Genomic DNA, 17459 nt, shown 5'->3' on the forward strand with positions numbered 1-17459 from the left:
TAGTTCTTTCGCAAGGCTGCAGGGCTGGATTCCCTGATGCTACAACATCTCAATTACCTTCCAGGAAGAAATGACCTCCCACTGATTGCTCTGTGCTTCGTTTTTCTGGATCACACTGCTCAAATATATACTTATAGCGATTCAAGACAGCTTGAAAGTAAGCAAACAGATCGTTCTTACACGCTGTGACAACCTTTGTAGCAGGTTTCAAACATTGCTGCAAACTCTGTGAAATGGAAGAGAAATAAATTAAGAAAGCATTTATTCCCTATTTTCAAAAAGTCACTTCCCACATCCCAAAGTATGTTATAATTATGTATAAACCAGTCCAATGAAAGACATTTGTGACAGCCTTAATCCAGATGTTGGTAACTCGACTGTTTTTATTCAATGTTTGACACAATTCCAGTCCCAGTATCAAATCATTTGTGTTTTTTGTGCAACTCTTGCATTTTCAGACTGAACCAGCTATGGGACAGAAAAGGCAGCCATTGAGCAGACTAACTTCTCACATCTTAACCTCCCAACCTCTCTCTCCATTTCATTTTTGAGTTCCTCTTTCGCGTAGATACAGTTTTCCAAAAATAATAGAATTCCTACAGTGCAGAAGGAGGACATTTGGCCCATCCAGTCTTCAGCAACTCTCCGACAGGGCATCTTACCCAAGATCTGTCCCTGTAACCCCACTAATTTCCCCAACCTACACATCTTGGGACAATAAAGAACAATTTAGCGTGGCCGATCGACCTAACCTTTGGCCAAAAGAGAAAATGCTGGAAAATCTCAGCAGGTCTGGCAGCATCTGTAAGGAGAGAAAAGAGCTGATGTTTCGAGTCCCGATGACCCTTTGTTAAGATGGTGAACAACACCCGATAGCTTTGACAAAAGCTTCAAGTACTTTGACAAAGGGACATCTGGGCTCGAAACGTCAGCTCTTTCCTCTGCTGCCGGGCCTGCTGAGATTTTCCAGCAAGTTGTCTTTTGCTTTCAGATTCCAGCATCCGCAGTTATTTGCTTTTATCCGGTGCTGAACATCTTTGGATTTGGGAGGAAACAGGAGCATCCGGCAGAAACCCACGCAGGCTCCACGGGGAGAACGTGCAGACTCAACACAGACAGTCACCTAAGGCCAGAATTGAACCTGGGTCCCTGGTGCTGTGAGGCAGCCGGGCTAAACACTGTGCCACCAATTTTATGGCCATTGGTCCTCAAAGTTTTCATTCCTTGTTTTTCAGACATCCTCACTGTGTTTGTTACACTTTCTGAAACATAGGAATGGAAGGAGGTGTGGTGGGTGGGTGGGGGGGGGGGGGTGTGGTGGGGGGTGGGAGAGATTGAGGAGGGCCAGGGTTGGCCCAGACACGTCTGGGAGGTCAGCGATTGAGGTTTGGGAATTGGGGGACTAGTGGGGGTGGGGGTGGGGGCGAGGAGTGGGGGAGGGGAGTGGGGGGGGGTGGTCACATGCCAAGCGATGGGTAGGTTGCAGAGCTGGTCAGTGATCAGGAGGCTGGCAGTGTAGGGCTACTCAGCATGCGCCGATCTCCACTCTGACAGATCAGTGCGTGCACGGTGGCCTGTTTGGCGCTATGCTGCTGGCCTCTCTAGAGGAAATAGGCCATTCAGCCCTTCAAGCCTGCATCACCATTCAATACGGTCATGGCTGATCATGCATTTTCAGTATCCCACTCTTGCTTTCTCTCCATATCCCTTGATTCCCTTCAGCCGCAAGGGCCATGTTCAGCTCCTAAGAAACTGACCCCAACAGCTTTCCATGATAGAGAATTCCACAGGTTCACAACTCTCTGAGCAAAGATCTTCCTCATCTCAGTCCTGAATGGCTTACCCCTCATTTTTAGACTGTGACCCCCTAGTTCAGGACTTCCCCAACATTGGAAATATTCTTCCCACATCTAGCTTGTCCAGTTCCATCAGGATTTTATATGTTTCTATGAGATTCCCTCTCATCCTTCTGAATTCCAGTGAGTACAAGCCTGGGCAATCCAGTTTCTCTTCATTGCCATTCCAGAAATCAGTTTGGTGAACCGTTATTGGACTCCCTCAATAGCAAGAATGTCCTTCCTCAGACTAGGAGACCAAAACTGCACCCAGTACTCAAGGTGTGGCCTCACCAAGGGCCCTGTATAACTGCAGCAAGACATCTCTTACTCCTACATTGGGGAACTGTTTCCGTCGATGGTGGAATGCATATCAACAGCGCATTTTTAAAATTAAAACTAGGCTCTAATTCAGGACGGAAATCAAACAACACATTTTCATAATGGACAGTAGCAACTCTCTACCTCCAAACCTCCAAAGCCAGAAATTGGGGTGGAGGTACAGATGAGCTGATTGAATGGCAGAGAAGGTTTGAGGGCCTCACCCCATTCCTAATGTCCCAGGAATTGTCATTAAAGATGCTGAAGATAGCCTAGTGGGAAGGGTATGTACTGGGCAGTTTACCTTTTACAAAAGTAAATCATCCAATGCCATCAAGGATCAAGCATTAAAAGAAAATAGTGGTTGAAATCTCATCTTGAGGGTAAATGTAGTTTTGCAAAGCCTCATGCGTTCACAGTCCTCCCCAACAGACACTTCACGTCCTTATCTTGTCTGCTCAGGAAACCACACCCTGATCTAACGGGGGTGATGTGGGTATTGGGTCAGAATAACACTCATGCTGATAGCTCTTATGTAAGATGTGACAGACAGTTAGTTCCTCTGCAGAACAGCCAAAAGCTTCACAAATCAAATGCAAACACTGCCCTCGAGTCCAAAATGGGAGAGGCATAGACAGAAAAGGATTGGGAGCTAGCACTGTTCCCACCTATCACTGCCTATTGATCAACTGCAACTTTTACCATTAATTGGAACTGTGTAACAGTTTAAAAAAATGGCCAATTCCTCCTTAACTCGGGGAATTTCAGATAATGTGAATATCATGTTGTCAATGTAGCTCAATATCCTTCCGTAAGTGTTGGTAAGAGCCGTCGCGGGAGATAGATTGCAGGTGCTCTGGAGACAGCTGTCTTGCATCATCTCATTCCTCTTGCTGCTGTCTCGGTTAGGGGCTCCCTTCCTTGCAATAGTGCAGGTAAGTGCAGTGTTAATGTGGCTGCTTCTTCACACACTGTGGAGCTGATCGTTAACCACTCGCAGGATGGAATGTTCCCATCCCGCTGCCATGGGAATCACAGCGGGTGGGACATGGGCCAGGCAAAGATCCCTTGACCTTGGGTGGGATTTTCTGAACTTGGGGTGAGCGCGGCTGGAAAAAATCCCGCCCACTGTCTCACATCCCACCAGGTTCGACAAGTTTTTGCTTAAACAAATGTTCCCAGGGATGCTGGTAGAAAGAATCCCATGATTTGAACAAGATTTCTGCATGCTAATCAGGAGGTTCGTACTGAAAGGTGGCAGCCTGACAGGCATCGAGGGAGCACCTGGCTGGATAATGTGACTCGGTCCTAAGTGACACAGTGTGCACTCTGACTAAAGGGAAGGGCTAGGGAAACATTCGTGGAATGTACCAAGGAAATAAACCACCAGGGAAAGCTTTGTATGTATTCACTGACAGAATTGAATCATGAAAGGCACAGGCAGGGGAAATAGTAAGGGTTCCTAGCGATGACAGTAATCATTAAGGCAGGCTGGTTGTAAAACAGGCTGCAGATTATACAAGGCCATGTGTTCTCAACACTCAACTTCTGTCAAAATAATGATGGATTTACTATCCTCTCAGCCTTCATGACTCTATCTTCCTCTCTCTTCTGCTCCTCTGTCAAAGCAGCAGACCAACCTTCCTGTCCACTGAATGAATGAGTCTCCCCCTTTGAAACATTATTCTACAATTCAGAGATGGTCTTCAGATCATTTCTCAGGGCAAGACCCCACCTGACTTTACCTGCAGCCGAATATTGGTTTCAAAGTATCACTCAGACACAGCACCATATTCTGCATGGAGCCATCGACCTGATTGTCCTCTCTATTGGTCCTGTACAGGGAGGGTCCCTGACTTGACCTTAATTGTTTAGACTCTATGGAGTTAACCCCGCACCCTGGTGACAATCTAATGACAGTGACAATGGCACAATAGGTCAAAACAGCAGCAGGATCAGAGAGTACAAATCATTCATGAACATATTGATGAAGAAATAGCTGTGTGGCATCTCAGAGAGCAACTTCCCAAAATACTGTCAGCCACAGCTTTAACAGTGGGAATTCTAGAGTTCGCAGCATTGAAGCTCCGAGTACCCATTTCAAGCAGGTGAGCATTGCACGCACAGTTTTGACACTTGAGAAAATAGAGGGCTGCATTTTTCTTAACAGTGGGATCAGACACATGCACGCGCACGCCAACGCATGCACGCACGTCACGAGTCAGCTTACATTAACACCGCAATGAAGTTACTGTGAAAGTCCCCTAGTCTCCACACTCTGGTGTCTGTTCGGGCACACTGAGGGAGAATTTAGCGTGGCCAATTCACCTAACCAGTGCGTTTTCCGGACTGTGGGACGAAACCGGCGCACCTGGAGGAAACCACGCAGACACGGGGAGAATGTGCAGACTCCGCACAGACAGCGATCCAAGCCTGGAACTGAACCCAGGTCTCTGGCACTGTGAGGCTGCAGTGCTACCCACTGCACCACCGGGTAAAGAAATTTCTCCCCAGCTCAATCATAACAGGGCAAGCCATTTCACTTTTAAAAAGTATAGCAAGAGAAGGCAAATACATACTTCATCATAGCAATTCTTGTGTAGCTTCATTAGATTTTCCATCACAATCTGAGTCTGGTTGTAGGTGTATGAGCTTGCCCCAAAGTGGCTCATCAGAAGGAGGAGAGTGTTGTTGAATTGCTCGGCAGTGAGGACAATGAAACAGTAATCAGTCTGTTGTGGGGGGAAGACAATGAAATGATTTAAACACTTATATAGAGAGCAAGTAGCAGTATGGACAATAGAAATGGGCTCAGAAAGCCCGGTGCTTTGGAGGGTGATTCACTTGCACTGGAGATGTGCTGATTTGGAGGTATCAGGTTCAGTTCACAGGATGGACAGAGTTAACACAAGATAGAGCAACACAATTGCCACTGAGATAGAGAGCGTAAAATAAGCCCAGGCTGTCACATTTGAATCCTAAACTGTAAGTCTACAGTCCACCTTGATTGCAAGTATGGACACATTACACAGGTAAGGTAAAATTGCCACAGTCCCAGATGACCATATGCTGTTCTTCAGCATATGGGAGAGGGAGAGCTGACAGATGGTGATTTAACCTGGGGGTCATCACGTCTCAAGATAGACTATTAATCCAGAAACTCAGCTAATGTTCTGAGGACCCACGTTCGAATCCTGCCACAGCAGCTGGTGGAAGTTGAATTCAAGAAAAGTATTTGGAATTAAGAATCTACTGATGACCATGAAACCATTGTTGGAAAAACCTATCTGGTTCGCTAATGTCCTGGAAGGAAGGAAATCTACCGTCCCTACCCAGTTTGGCCTACCTGTAACTCCAGAGCAGTGTGGTTGACTCTCAACTGCCCTCAGGCAAATAACGGATGGGCAATAAAATGCTGGCCAGCCAGTGACACCCATGTCCCACAAGTAAATAAAAAAAGTGGCAAGGTGGAGCAGATGCACCTTCACGAATAACCTCAGCCGGTACGGGAATTGAACCTGTGCCGCTGGCATTGTTCTTGCATCACTAACCTGACATCCAGTCAATTGAGCTAAACCAGTTCAAATCCCACTCCACTTTGGGCTAAAAATGTGAATGATATTCTCTTCATACGAGTCATTGTTGTTACTGTTATCAAAATTAGTCAGTTTTCAAATTCATTCTTACAGCATCTCTGGCTGGGCCAATATTTATTACCAATTGTTAAGAGTCCAACCACATTGCTGTGGATCAGGAGTCACATATAGTCTAGACCAGGTAAAGACAAATGTAACGAATACTGAGGGGCCTAGATAAGAGTGGATGTGGAGAGGATGTTTCCACCAGTGGGAGAGACTAGAACTCGAGGGCACAACCTCAGAGTGAAGAGATGCTCCTTTAAAGCTGAGATGAGAGGGAATTTCTTCAGCCAGAGGGGGGTGAATCTGTGGACCTCATTGCCACAGAGGGCTGAGGAGGTCAGGTTATTGCATGTCTTTACGATATAGAGATAGATCGGTTCTCGATCAGTAAGGGGATCAAGAGTTATGGGGAGAAAGCAGGAGAATGGGGATGAGAATCATATCAGCCATGATTGAATGGCAGAGCAGACTTGATGGGCTGAATGGCCTAATTCTGCTCCCATATCTTATGGTCTGTATCTTATGGTCCTAAATGGCAGATTTCCTTCCTCAAAAGCATTAGTGAACCGGATGGGTTTTTATGACAATCATTTCACAGTCACCATTAGACTTTAAATTCCAGATTTTTACTGAATTCAAATTTCACTATCTACTGTGGTGGGATTCGAACCTCTTGTCCAGTGACAATACCACCCTGTCTCTTGCCAGATAAAATAGGAAGTTTAGTCATCAACTTAGTTTTCTATCATGAATTTTGGAACAGACTATGGGCAAGATTTTCCAGCTGTGCTTGCCCTGAAACTGGAAAATCCCACCCAAGGTCAACGGACCTTTGCATGATCTGCACCCCCCGCCTGTTATAGTTTCCATGGTGGGCGGGATGGCAAAATTCCCTTCCATGACTTCAATCACTCACTGCGGAATCTAGTTCTCTGATCTTACCACTTCTTCTGAATCCTTTAATGGATTTCTTGGATGACTGTCTGATTTCATTATATATGTTTATAGAAAGTTCTAAAAATAATCTGTGAGTCTTAAACAATTCTTTGGCAAGTTATACTTACACAGTGTTTAATGAAAGATAGGATTTTACCTCATATGAATCAATGGCTATTCACAAATTTATGTGTCACTTTTGTCACAGACTCTTATTTTCCATTTTGACTCTAAGTGCTGGGTGGATTTGAAACCAGGAGTGTTTCAGATCCGATTTTCTGAGGGGTCCCCCATACACACTCCGCCTGCAAAACTTTCAGCATTTCGGAAGCCAATGAGTGGGGCTTAACGCGCCCGAAATCCTGCAGCTCCGATCGGCACCTCCAACTGCACGTGCGCAGAAAAAGATAGAATGCTGCTCCGCTGCCATATTGCGCCCGGGCTGGATAATGCCTCCTCCTGGTCTCCACAGACATTGCCCCACCCCCCACAACATTACTGACCCCCTTATCCCCCCACCTCCCTGCCACCCAGACTGATTGCAAGCCCTCCCCCCACTTTTCCCTTCATTGAGCACAGGCAGATTGGCAGCAGACTGCACCCCCCCCCACCACTTCTCCCTCACTGATCACAGGCAGAGTGACAGCAGACCCCCCCTTCCCTCTCACTGATCACAGGCAGAGTGGCAACGGACCCCCCCTTACCCCTCACTGATCACAGGCAGAGTGGCAGCAGACGCCCCCCCTTTCCCCTCACTGTTCACAGAGTGGCAGCAGAACCCCTTCCCCCTCACTGATCACAGGCAGAGTGGCAACGGACCCCTGCTTCCCCCTCACTGAGCACAGGTAGAATGACAATGGATCCCCCTTACCCCTTCACTGATCACAGGCAGAGTGGCAACGGAACCCCCCCTTCCCCCTCACTGATCACAGGCAGAGTGGCAACGGAACCCCCCCTTACCCCTCACTGATCACAGGCAGAGTGGCAGCAGACCCTCCCACCTTCCACCCCAGCCCCCACCGATCTCAAGCAGAGATCCGTGGGACACTCAGCACTTAACCCCCTCCCGAGCTGGAGAGCCCAAATCGGACTTCTGTGGAGCATGTCTGTTCTGCGCTGATTCTGGATGGACGAACACAGTGGCAAAGGGGGAAGGTTGGATGTGCAGCCTATAAAGTCAATTTAAATGCTTGCATGCACAGGCTCGATCGCGGCCATTTTCGGGCCTTGGTAAAGGGGGAACTGGCGCAGATCACGCTACTTGCCTCACATCCGACTTTACCAAGTTTTCACGCCAGAAACGGGTGCAACTTGATGGTAAAATCAGGCCCTCAGTTTAAATGGGGCAATTCTGCAGAATGGGAGACAAGTCTCGAGCAACCTAGTGCACACGTAGTTGGCTTAGATTCACATTTATTGTGTAATAAATCTTCCCCAATGTCAAGACACGTTTATACAGGTAGTGTTGTAAAATCTGCCAAGTACAGACAACCAACAGCCAAGTTGTGCAAACTGATGTTAACAACCTCCAAATTTAAATTGTTTTGTATATATATATATATATTAGGTCTTATTGTCAAATATCCAAACAGTATGAACATTATCTGGCTTCACTTACCAGCTCAGCAGTGTTTACATCCTTAAAGATGTTGTATTTTACCATGCTTGGGAGCAGATTTTCACTCTGGGAAAGAGAGGTACAGTTAGATTCTTAAAACCACGTCTAAAGCAAGTTGGTGTGAATTGGCTTTGAATTAAATGGAGGAATGTAGGCCAATTAGGAAGCCTTGTATGAAGATTTGAAGTTTTAAGTCCATTTATTATTGTCATAAGTAGCCTTACATTAACACTGCAATGAAGTTACTGTGAAAATCCCCTGGTCGCCACACTCTGGCGCCTGTTCGGGTACACTGAGGGAGAATTTACCACAGCCAATGCACCTGAACTGCACATCTTTGGATTGTGGGAGGAAACCTCCGCAGACAAGAAGACAATGTGCAAACTCCGCACAGACAGCAACCCAAGCCGGGAATCGAACCCGGGTCCCTGGTGCTGTGAGGCAGCGGTGCTAACCACTGTGCCACTATGAGCAGTGTAAGGTACATCAAAGTCAGCATGACTAACTTGAGCGCAGGGGCATGTATGACACCAAAGCCAGAGTTGCCAGTTAGTGACAGGAAATACATGCGATGATGTTACAGCAAAGAGTCTATTGCTTCATTTCTCTAACCAGTTTGTTGATCTTGTCCTGAAGCTCTTTTGTTAGCCATATGAAGTTATCTCGGGCGTTGCACCATTTCCCTGCTGAAGCAACAGGCAGCAATAACACGAGACACAAGCAGCAGAGTGCCTGCAATAAAACACAAAAAAATATGATTATGATCAAGTGCAAGCAATCTGTCAGCAAACATCAAGTTATATTGATCTACACAGCACAGCAACAGTCTGTGTTCACTCTCCACACTAGCTCCATCTCAGCCCACTATATCCCACCCAATCAACATATCCTTCTAATACTTTCTCCTTCATGTACTTATCTTGCTTCCCTCTAATTACATCCATGGTAATTGCTTTAACCACTCCACGTGCTTGTGAATGCCACATTCTCACTAGAATTATAGAATGTCTACAATATAGAAAGAGGCCCATCAAACCTGCACCAACAATCCCACCTAGCACCTATGCCCACGACCCCATGTAGTTACTTTGCTAATAACCCTGATGCTGAGGGTCAAGTTAGCATGACCAGTCCACCTAACCTGCACATCTTTGGACTGTGGGAGGAAACTGGAGCACCTGGAAGAAACCCATGCAGACACGGGGAGAATGTGCAAACTCCACACGGAATTGAACTCAATCCCTGTCGCTGTGAGGCAGCAGTGCTAACTACTGTGCCACCGTGCTGCCCACACCCATTGTTTCTCACTGAGATCGAGGTAAGAACATTTGTTCCTGAAGATCTTGAGTTGATCTGGGCTCCTGCTGTGATCCTTTCTCCCTCTCCGCCCTCTGCGAGTGGCTTGTCCTCCTCTGTCTTATCTCTGCTTAATCTCCCTGTCATCCTGCAGACGACGGAGGTGGAGACGGTAGCATCCACGACCAGGAATGCCTGGCCAGAACCTTTGATGTAGGGGGGGAAGGTGATGGCCTACTGGTATTAACATTAGGCTATTAATCCAGAAAAGCACTCAATGTTCTGTGGATCTGGGTTCGAATCCCACCATGGCAGATGGTGGTATTTTGAATTCAATAAAAAATATTTGGAATTAAGAATCCACTGATGACCATGAAGCCATTGTTGGGAAAAAACCCATCCAGTTCACTAATGTCCTTAGGGAAAAAATCTGCCATCCTCACCCGGTCTGGCCGATATGTGATTCTAAGCCCACAGAAATGTGGTTGACTGTCGGCTGCCCCCGGCAATGATTGCCAGCCAACGACTCCCATGTCCGACAAATGAATGACTTAAAAAAAACGAACCAAGGCCATCACCAAGTGCAAAATTACTCAAAATTCACCAATTTAAAACAGCATTAGAGAATTCACAGCACAAACTCAGATAAAAGGCTGAAGAAACCAACCAGCAACTAGCCTGGCAAGTGGTTGATGGTCCCTTTAAATAACACTGATGGGGGTGGTTGGAGGATCTGCCTGCCCTTGAATGCATGTTCAGTTTCATGTTTACAGCCATTGGCATTGACTGCAGGTGGAGACTGGCAACATTGGTGTCACATCAACGTTCTTCCTGGGCGCTCCCTCAGGATTGAGGCTGACTTGCTCCCACTCTGCTTTGATGGGTTCTGAGATGGCTGATAACTCCGTGGTGTGACCTGCAGGCCCATGTGCAGTGGTATACACATTATTTTATATCATTTCTATGTTGAAATTCAGAATCTTTGAAAGATGCAATGGGCTTTACAGATGACCACAGAATCTTCTGAATATAAGGCGTCTTGCCCGTTTGGTTTTTGGACAGTGGGAGCTGGACTTAGTGCATTCATCCAAACAGATTCAGTCGGGAGCTCCTTTGTTGCTGAGCTTCATTAAACTGTTGTGCCAGCAGCATAACTCAGCTGTGTCACTTTAAGACTGGTATCTACAGTGTAATAACATCCGTAAGCTCCTTGCTTGCCTTTGAGAGAAGTTAGAAAACACACAGCACGTGGGCGAAATGGTGGCACAAAGGTTTGCACTTCTGCCTCACAGTGTCAGAGATTCAATTCCAATCTCGGGTCACTGTCTACATGTAGTTAGCACATTCTCCCTGTGTCTGCTTGGGTTTCCTCCGGGTGCTCCGATTTCCTCACACAATCCAAAGTTGTGCAGGTTGGGTTGATTGCCCCTTAGTGTCCCAAGATGTGGAGGCTAGGGGGACTAATTGGATAAATATTCGGGTTATAGGGAACAGGTCTGCGAAGGATTACCCTTAATGTCAGGGAGATTATGTGAGGTTACAAAGAAAGGGCTTGAATGGGATTGTTGTTGGTGCTGACTCATTGGGCCGAATAATCTTCTTCTGTTCTATGATTCTAAGAAATCGCGTTAATATGAAGATTCCTAAAATGTTGGTTAACTTCCCTTGGAATTGTGGAAATACCCTATATTTTGTCTGGTGTTTACACAAAACAGGCTGGAAAGATTAAAAATTCTGAGAAAAATCAAAAAGGAATCCGAAGAATCTTTTTGATCAGAGTAGCAGAAAATGAGCTGTTTTAGCTGGATAGATAGGAAGGTACAAGTTTTCATGAGATATTCTGTGGCCAAACAAAGCCTTTTCTAACTTTCATTTTATTTTCACTTGATTTCCACCTGGGGCACATTTACTGGCAAAATCTGCATCAAACATTTCCCAACTGAGTGCCTGGCAGCTCTGGCCGACTCTCGCTCCCGAAACAAAGTGTGTTCAAGTCCCACTCCAGAGACTTGCGTACATGGTCAAGGGTGACACTTCAGTCCTAAGGGAGTGCTGCACAGTCAGTGATGCTGCCTTTTGGATGAGGCGTAAAACTTCCTCTCATGTGGAAGTAAAATTCCCACAGCATTATTCTAGGAAGAGCAGGGAGCTCCCCCCAGGATCCTGGCAAAGATCTATACCTCAGCCAACATCTAAAACATGCTTCAGCCATTTATGACATTGTTGTCTGTGGGATCGTGGGAGCTTGCTGCATCCAAAATGGTTACCACACTTCCCACCTCACACAGTGACTACACTTCAGAAGTGCTTCAGCAGCTGTAGCACGCTTTGAGATGGCCTGAAATTCACAAAGGCACTATATAAATTCAACTCTTTGCTTTACCACTGATCAAAATTTAAAAACCCAATCCCTATTACCCATGATCCTTCCGCTCTGATATGAATCATAGAATTCTTACCCTGTGGAAGGAGGCCATTCTGCCCATCTCTGGTAGAGTGTCTCACCAGGCCCTCTCCCCCACCCAATCACCATAACCCTGCACATTTGTCATGGCCAATCCATCTAACCTACACATTTTGGGACACTAAGGGGCAATTTAGCATGGCCAACCATAGAATCACTACAGTGCAGAAGGAGGCCATTCAACCCATCAAGGCTGCACCGACGTCAATCCCACCCAAGCCCTATCCCCCTTAACCCCACGTTTTTACCCTGTAGTTCCCCTTGATACTAAGGGGCAATTTAGCATGGCCAATCCATCTAACCTGCACATCTTTGGACTGTGGCAACAAACCGGAGCACCCGGAGAACGTGCAAACTCCACGTGGAAAGTGACCCAAGCCAGAAATTGAATCCAGATCCCGGTGCTGTGAGGCAGCAGTGCCAATCCGCCTAACCTACACATCTTTAGATGAAATCTGACCACATAGGAATATAAAGATGCCATTCAAACCCTCAGGCTTGTTCTGCCATTCAGTTACATCATGACTGATCTAAATCTTAAATCCATCCGCTCATCTAGGTTCTGTAACCATTAATGCTCTGTATCTAACAAAGATCTATTGCTCTAACTCTTGAACTATTTAATTGATTTTGTCTTCTCAGAAAACAGTTAAGGTTGAGAATTCCGGATTTTCACTATTCTCTATCTGGAGGAGTACTTCTTTATTTCACCCCGAATGGTCTCACAATGATGTTAAGGTTATACACTCCAGCTCTGTTTTTCTCCAGCAGGGGAAATAGTTTCTCTCCATCAACCCTATGGACGCCTTTCATCACTTTAAGCATCTGAGTAAAATGATTCCCCTATCTTCTAGCCTCAAAGGGATGCGAGGCTGGTTGATGCAAGCTCCTCTCCTTGTAATTTACTTCTTTTAACCCTGGAGTTATTACATGAGAACATGAGAATTAGGAGCAGGAATAAGCCATCTGGCCCCTCGAGCCTGCTCCACCATTCAGTGAGACCATGGCTGATCTTTTTGTGGACTCAGCTCCACTTACCTACTCGCTCTCCATAACCCTTAATTCCTTTACTGTTCTATCCTTGCCTTAAAAATATTCAATGAGGTAGCCTCTACTGGGCAGGGAATTCCACAGATTCACAACCCTTTGGGTGAAGAAGTTCCTCCTCAACTCAGTTAAGTTCTAGTAAATCTCAGCTGTTCCCCGCCAAGGTTGGGGGCATATCTTCTGGGAGGTAGACTTTCTGAACTGAACGTAGTACCTAAGTGCGGTCTGTAAAAATAGTTTGGCCAAATTTTAATCCTCTTTACATAAAAGCTTTAAACCTCAGGTGTCTAGGATCATAGAAACAGAGCTGGAATCAGAAGTAGGCCATTTGGCCCTTCAAGCCTACTTGACTAATGGTCTCAGTTCCACTTTTCTCATCTACCCCTTCATAACCCCGGACTCATTTGACAATGAAAAATCGAACTCAGCCTCGAACAAGCTCAATAACCCAGCCCACACTGCTTTCTCGGGAAAAGAATTCCAGAGACTCTCAGAGAACGAAAATCTCCTCATCTCAGTCTTAAAGAGGAGATTTCTTATTTTTAAACTGTGGTTCTTAATTCTAGAATGCCCCATAAGTGGAAACATCCTCCTAGTATATGCCTTATTAACTTCTCTAAGGACCTTACACACAGGATTTCCAGGCCCTTCCCGCTGGCTGGATCTTCTGGTTCCACCAAAGACGACCCCTTGTGGCAGGATGAGCGAGTCACACAAAACACCATACATGTCGACGGGACTGGAAGATCCCATCAGTGGCCAATGGCGAGCCAACTCCATTGCTGGAAATTCCGCCCTAAATTTTTCAATGAGATCACCTCTCATTCTTCTAGGCTCCAATATGTATAGTCTCAACCTATTCAATCTTATTTCTTAGGGCAATCCCTTCGTCCCATGATTAAGCAAAGTTTCTCTGTACTGCTGCCAATGCAATTATGTCTTTTATTCAAATAGAGAGACCAAATACCAAGTATTCCAAATGTGCCAGAGTAGAATACTGGCACACTGGTTAGCACTGCTGCCTCACACCGCCAGGGACCCGGGTTCAATTCCAGCCTTGGGTCACTGTCTGTGTGGAGTTTGTACATTCTCTGTCTCTGCTTGGGTTTCTTCTGGGTGCTCTGGTTTCCTCCCACAGTTCAGAGATGTGCAGAAGAGGTGGATTGGCAATGCCAAGTTACTTCTTGGTGTCTGAAAATGTATAGTTTAGGAGGATTAGTGGGGTAAATATGCAGGGTTATGGGGATAGGGCAGAGGGTGGGCCTGGGTGAGATATTTTATTGGACAGTTGGTGCAGAGTCAATGCATGGAATGGCCTTCTTCTGTACTGTAGGGATTCTATGTGGTCTCACCAACACTCTGTAGAGCAGCAGCAAACCATCCCTAAGTTTATATTCCATTTGTAATGAAGGCCAACATTCCACTAGCCTACCTAAACACTTGGCATTACCTGCACACTAACTCTTTGTGATTCACATATCAGGACACCCAAATACCTCTGCACCACAGTAATGTCTCTGCATTTAAATGGTATACACTTTCCTATTCTTCCTATGAAAGGGGACAAGTTCATATTTTCTGACACTAATTTCCACCAGCTGAATTTTTTGCCGAGTCACTTAATCACTTTGCAGACTCTCCAGGTGGGATTCTCCAATCTTAGTCATTCCTATCCCATTGGTAGTGACAGGAGAGAACTTGGCATTCAGCCAAAATTCCATTCACTATAGCAGCACCGGGGAATCCCAGACAAGGACGAAGTCAGAGATTTCTGGCATATGCCTCCTCTTGACACTTACTTTCCAAACTGTCTTGGTATTATCAGCAAATGTAACTATCATACCATTGGAATCATCAGCAAATGTAACTTTCAACTAAATCATTAAACAGATTGTTAAACAGACCTATTTATTGCTGTTCTCTGCCTCCTTCGAGCTAAGCAAATCTTTATCAATGCTGATATGTTACTCTCTACTCCATGTTTTCTTATCTTGTCAGGTACCAACCTCTGATATGGCACCTTATCAAATGCCTTTTGGAAATCCAAGTACATCACATCTGCTGGTTCCCTTTTAGCCTGCCTGCTTATTACTACCTTAAAGAACTCAAAGGGCATATTTAGTTAAACATGATATCCATTTCGCAAAGCCACATTAATGCTGCCTGATCAGATAATGATTTTCTAAGCATCATGTTATAACTTCCTTAATAAAGGATTTCTGAAATTTGCCCGCGATAGATGTTTGAAGTTTTCTGCTTTCTGTATCCCTCCTTTTATCAATAAAGATATTATGTTAGCTATTTTCCAATTCTCTGGGACCTGTTGAGAACTTAAGGGATTTTACAACAGTCTACAAAGTGAACTGCTGATAGTCATAGATGTTTGGCAAAACTGATCTCATTTATTAAGTGTGGCTGGCACTAGCCACGACTGTGGTCAGAATTTTAGAATTTGACCTTCTGTAAACTGAAAAAAATTGAGCAATTGTTTGGAATCCACCAATTTGGTGCTCTTCAACATATATTGTGGCCAAACAATGTGAGTGTAAGACCTGCAACCTTAATAAGGTTAACTTGCATTGCATAACATGATGTAATGGTGCATTTGCATGTTCTTGGAAGTATCTGTCTGCTGTTTCAAAGGTGCTAATTCTTGGAAATAAACATGTTAACACTTTAGTTAAAACAATGAGTGACAGAATTTTATGTGTTAGCTCACTTGGGGCTAAATCTTCACCCAGTGACAAACCACAGTCATGCAAGTGTACCATTCTCACCATCATCATCTATTAAATCATCATTAGGGTTGCACCTTTCTTGCCCGATTGCTGCAGTTTTTCAGTCTTCCACCACCCAATATGCTTCATAGAAATATAGAAAATAGAAGCAGGAGGAGGCCATTTAGCCCTTTGAGCCTGGTCCACCATTTATTACAATCATGATTGTTCATCAAGTTCAACACCTTCAAGCTATCAGTAATAGACAGAGAGAGAGCCCAGTAAGTTGCAAGTGCTTATATACTTACAGGGTAATGAATGTGTGAATGCATGAATGGGTGAACGTTGGGAATGGGTTAACAGATTTCTGTTTGCACATTCTCCCTGTATCTGCGTGGGTTTCCTCCGGGTGCTCCGGTTTCCTCCCACACTCCAAAGATGTGTGGGCTAGGTTGATTGGCCATTCTGAATTGCCCTTAGTGTCTTGGGATACATAGATTAGAGGAATTAGTGGGTAAATATGTAGGGACATGGGGATAGGGGGTGGGTGGGATTGTAGCTGGTGCAGAATCGATGGGCCGAATGACCTCTCTCTGCACTGTAGGATTCTATGATATGATCTTCCAATTAACTCCTAATTTGATGTCAATTATTCAGTAGAAGTCACTGATATATAAAGGGGCTGTAGGTGGCACTGGGTATTGGTGGAGAATTGTATGTGGAATTGGATGTAAGAAATAAAGTTAATTTATGAAGAAGCAGAACTTGTGTCTCCTTTCCTGAACTGCAACTGAGAGGCTCAAACAATGAACAGTGCAATGGGTAGATGGATGCATTTATCAAGCTACTCATTGCCAAGGATTGCTAAAGTCTGAGTATTATTTACATAATCATACGACTGTCCAGACTTCGGAGTCCATTGACACAATGGTAAACACCAGCGGAAAGTAAATCAAGAGTTAACTCTTTGTATCCTAAATTGGCTTACTGTATAAAAAATAGAACATCCACGGAACACAAAGTTCTTTTGGAAGTGGGTAGATCTGGCCTGACAGTATTGTTTGATCCAAGCCATTCCAGACTGGGTAATGATTAATTAATTGAAGTAAAGATGATGCTATTAATGGTTATAAAATGGAGAGGCCACTGTAGAAGCTGCCTTTAATCAGCAGAGGCAACACATTTTGTTTTGCACCTTGGCTTCAATTGACCTCATTTCCAAAATAATAAAAAGGGCTATTTAGTTGTTCCCAAGCTTTCCTGAGACTGCCAAGGCAACTATTAAATATTCCAGGAAGGTAAGATTTCATGAAACTTCCAAAATTCCTAGCTGATTCACGACAGTGTCAGGATATGATTGCAATCTTTCTGGCCCACTCTAACTCCCGCCAGTCACATTCCATGTCCATGATGCCACCAACACTGGAGACACTCTATTCCACGGAGTGTTTCTTTTTATTGGCTACTCATGGAATCTGGGCAATGCAAGCGAGGTGGCATTCATCACTCACAATCTCAGTCCGTCTTTGTTATCATCAGCTTGAGGTGCTCATTAGAACAAATTTTATCCATCCATGGATGCGC

General features: G+C 45.0%; 1 protein-coding gene across 1 annotated transcript in view; it reads right to left on the bottom strand.

Moving 5' to 3' along the window:
* The window catches only part of LOC145356950 (uncharacterized), a 61487-nt gene that overhangs the window by 18616 nt on the left and 25412 nt on the right, over nucleotides 1-17459 (bottom strand). The window contains exons 2-5 of the mRNA XM_080209963.1: nucleotides 8964-9083; nucleotides 8352-8417; nucleotides 4736-4888; nucleotides 58-226 (exon numbers count right to left, since the gene is read on the bottom strand). Of these exons, the coding sequence (XP_080066089.1) occupies nucleotides 58-226; nucleotides 4736-4888; nucleotides 8352-8417; nucleotides 8964-9083 (508 nt within the window). The remainder of the gene's footprint in view (nucleotides 1-57; nucleotides 227-4735; nucleotides 4889-8351; nucleotides 8418-8963; nucleotides 9084-17459) is intronic.

This window comes from Carcharhinus amblyrhynchos, chromosome 22 (assembly GCF_965287045.1).
Source record: "Carcharhinus amblyrhynchos chromosome 22, sCarAmb.v2.hapA, whole genome shotgun sequence".
In the NCBI taxonomy this organism is placed as follows: Eukaryota; Metazoa; Chordata; class Chondrichthyes; order Carcharhiniformes; family Carcharhinidae; genus Carcharhinus; species Carcharhinus amblyrhynchos.